A 3,125-nucleotide genomic window follows, 5' to 3' on the forward strand; every position below is an offset into this window, starting at 1 on the left:
TACTAGTGATTCGGCTATATAAAGAGTTCGAATCAGCCTCATTCGAACCATTCTCACCTTTCCATACCCCACCAAATCTCAGAGAAAACGACCCAGATTCTCTCCGACGAAGACCTGAACGGAATACTCTGCTGATGGGGGATGATCCGGCACGGTTATATCGCTTGGACGGAGTCGCCCATATAGCTGGGGTCATCAACGAGGAGGTTATTACGGAAATAACTTTGTTCTACCGGTACATGTGACTTAGTGGTTTTGCATGCGGGTTAGATGGTGGTTTAGTTGGTGGTTTATGTTAGTGGTTTATGTTAGTGATTTCCGTTAATGGTTTATGTTAGTGGTTTATCTTAGTGGTTTATGTAAGTGGTTTACGTTAACGGTTTATGTTAGTGGTTTACGTTAACGGTTTATGTTAGTGGTTTATGTTGGTGGTTTATCTTAGTGGTTTATGTTGGTGGTTTATCTCAGTGGTTTATGTAAGTGGTTTATGTTAACGGTTTATGTTAGTGGTTTATCTTCGAGGTTGACGTTAGTGGTTTATGTTAGTGGTTTATGTTAGCGGTTTAGTTGTGGTTGTTTTATGTTAGATCTTTCATGTCAGTGGTTTATGCTGGTTTCTTATGTTAGTTGTTTATGCAAGTGGTTCTTGTTCTTGGATTTTTAAGCGGTCATATTTAGTACGATTTTTTGGTTTATGAATTATCGTGTTGATTATGTTTGTCACTGGTAATTAAGTTAGTTCTAATAATGCAGTTCATTTCTTCCGCAGCCTCAGCGATGCATCAGGAGCATGCGGCGGCAGCAGGGCATGCTCCTCGATGACAGATACGTTCCGTAACTGCAGATGGCCGGTCTATACCATCTTGCAAGGCTGAACGATAGATGGTTCCGGTTGGACGAGGCCCTTGTCAGTGCGTTCGTCGAGCGATGGCGTCCGGAAACGCACACGTTTCATATGCCGTTTGGAGAGTACACGATCACACTCCAGGACGTGGCATATCAGCTGGGTTTGCCAGTGGACGGGCGTTACGTCAGCGGCTGCCTATCAGAGTTCCAGATATACATCCAGGGTGGCCGTCCAGCCTGGGTGTGGTTCGAGGAGTTGCTTGGAGTGGTACCTCCTCCTAGCCAGGTTCAGAAGTACGCGGTCAACTGCAGCTGGTTTCAGGAGACTTTTGGTGAGTGCCCGGAGGGAGCTGATGAGGAGACTGTGCGTCGATATGCCCGTGCGTACATCATGATATTGTTGGGCACGCAGCTGTTTACGGACAAGTCCGGCAACCGCATTCACATCAGATGGCTTCCGTTTGTAGCTAGGCTGGAGGAGATGGGGACCTACAGCTGGGGTTCTGCAGCACTGGCATGGTTGTACCGGTGCATGTGCCGAGTGGCGAACAGAAATATTATCAAGCTAGCGGGCCCACTTCAGCTACTTCAGTCATGGATTTTTTGGCGATTTCCTCGGTTTAGGCCTGCAGGGTTTGAGACGTTCAGTTGGCCATTGGCCTCGAGGTACTGTACTAAACCTTGTCTATTTCAATTTACTATACATAACTACGTGTTCATTTATAATGTATTGGATACCCTAAGCACACATTTAAGTAGCGGTAAGACATGTGTATGATGCAGGTGGTCAGGTTACAACCCATCCAGTAGCGAGAAGGGTCCTAAAGTTCAGATGTGGAGGCTCTGGATAGACCGGTTGCAGGATAGAGAGGTCAGTATGTTACTTAATAAGTTTCTTTATTTAACCACACTTTACGAGTTGGGTTCATGAGTTGCCCTGATACTGTATAGTTCTTGGTGCAGTTTATCTGGATGCCGTACAGCAACCCCGACGTACTTCAGGTTGTGCATCCAGAGGTTTTGGAGCCTCGGCATATGGCGCTGTGGCGGTCTGTTACGTCGCTTATCTACTTTGCCGTCATAGAGTGGCATCAGATAGATAGGGTTCTTCCGCAGTTTGGAGGGGTGCAGCCCCGTCCACATCCCGCCCTGAACATCGACTTTCTGATGTCGAAGGACGGCAGAGGCGGCGATCGATGGTTCCCGTACCATTTGCAGAAGTGGCATCTCCATTGGGAGTCCCGTGCGGAGAGCGTGCTGAGGTTCGATGTTGTTGCTGACCCTGGTCCGTCGCATGAGTTCCTGGAGTGGTGGAGTTAGCACGGGAAGAGGTTCTTGTCCCCGGATCCGCACTTGGGGAATCCGAGAGCCGTTGCTATTCCTGTTGAGGCCTCACAGCGGGGAGCTGGGTGAGTTCCTGAGATGGATCGTCCTGACGACGTGCCGGACAGGCGGCGGGTTGAGAGGAGAGCTCGCGTGGGGACACGGCGGAGCCAGCGTGACTGGAGGTGGCTTGATCGTGCTATGGAGGATGATGACGAGGCCGGCCCCGCTGGGGGTCGACGACGAGGCCAGCGAGGCAGAGGTAGAGGGCGTGCTGCGATTCATGCCGCTGCTCCTGACCCTGAGGACGATGACGACGATCAGCATGGGCCCGAGGGCGGGGATGGTGCAGGGGCGGCTGCAGTTTCTGGTGTTAGTACCCAGGATGGGGGGCACAGAGGTGAGTGGTATGGCTCAGGGATGGGTGACGGGGCTGAGCCTAGTGACGCTGGACTTGGGTCGGGACCTCTTGGACATTACTTTGTTGGTATACCCGCCGATGACCAGCCTCAGCAGGACGGTACTCCATGGGTTATTCCGGGATCACAGTGGCAGGACTTCCTTGGCACAGATACGCTTGATGCGGACTTCGGCAGTCCACGGTTTCTAGAGGAGATTACGGCTATCATGCAGGAGGACGTGCCGGGCAGGAGGCGTGGTCAGACCCCCGGCACACAGGCACCCTTAGATGTTGATATGAACGAGCCTGCTAAGACACCTGTTGGTGACCAGTTTGGTTTGGGAGGTACCCCACCTTCCGCCTACACCGCTGCATCAGAGTCTGTCGCCGGGCCGTCTGCCGCACCCGTCCATTTTACGCCACCCGCACAGCCTGCCCCCGCAGGAGGACGCGGATGAGATCGAGGATGAGGAGCCATTTATCTGCAGAGGTCAGAGGCCACGGGTACACCGTTGTTGTGGGACGGGCTCCCACTTGTTTAGATGATTTACTTTTC

At 51.7% G+C, this 3,125-nt stretch overlaps 1 protein-coding gene across 1 annotated transcript; it reads left to right on the top strand.

Annotated features, from left to right (window-relative positions):
• Positions 1-844: 844 nt before the first annotated feature.
• LOC112785560 (serine/threonine-protein phosphatase 7 long form homolog) lies at positions 845-2,166 on the top strand. The gene is made up of 3 exons (XM_025829020.2): positions 845-1,512; positions 1,630-1,717; positions 1,810-2,166. The coding sequence occupies exons 1-3, from the start codon at positions 845-847 to the stop codon at positions 2,164-2,166; spliced, it is 1,113 nt and encodes a 370-aa protein (XP_025684805.2).
• Positions 2,167-3,125: the final 959 nt, after the last annotated feature.

This window comes from Arachis hypogaea, chromosome 20, assembly GCF_003086295.3.
Source record: "Arachis hypogaea cultivar Tifrunner chromosome 20, arahy.Tifrunner.gnm2.J5K5, whole genome shotgun sequence".
Lineage (NCBI taxonomy): Eukaryota > Viridiplantae > Streptophyta > Magnoliopsida > Fabales > Fabaceae > Arachis > Arachis hypogaea.

Excerpts from the sequence above, each read along its gene's own strand:
- LOC112785560 (XM_025829020.2), top strand. The coding sequence starts at position 845 with ATGGCCGGTCTATACCATCTTGCAAGGCTGAACGATAGATGGTTCCGG. Across the intron at positions 1,513-1,629 it reads AGTTGGCCATTGGCCTCGAG|GTGGTCAGGTTACAACCCAT; the intron begins GTACTGTACTAA and ends TGTATGATGCAG. Across the intron at positions 1,718-1,809 it reads ACCGGTTGCAGGATAGAGAG|TTTATCTGGATGCCGTACAG; the intron begins GTCAGTATGTTA and ends TTCTTGGTGCAG.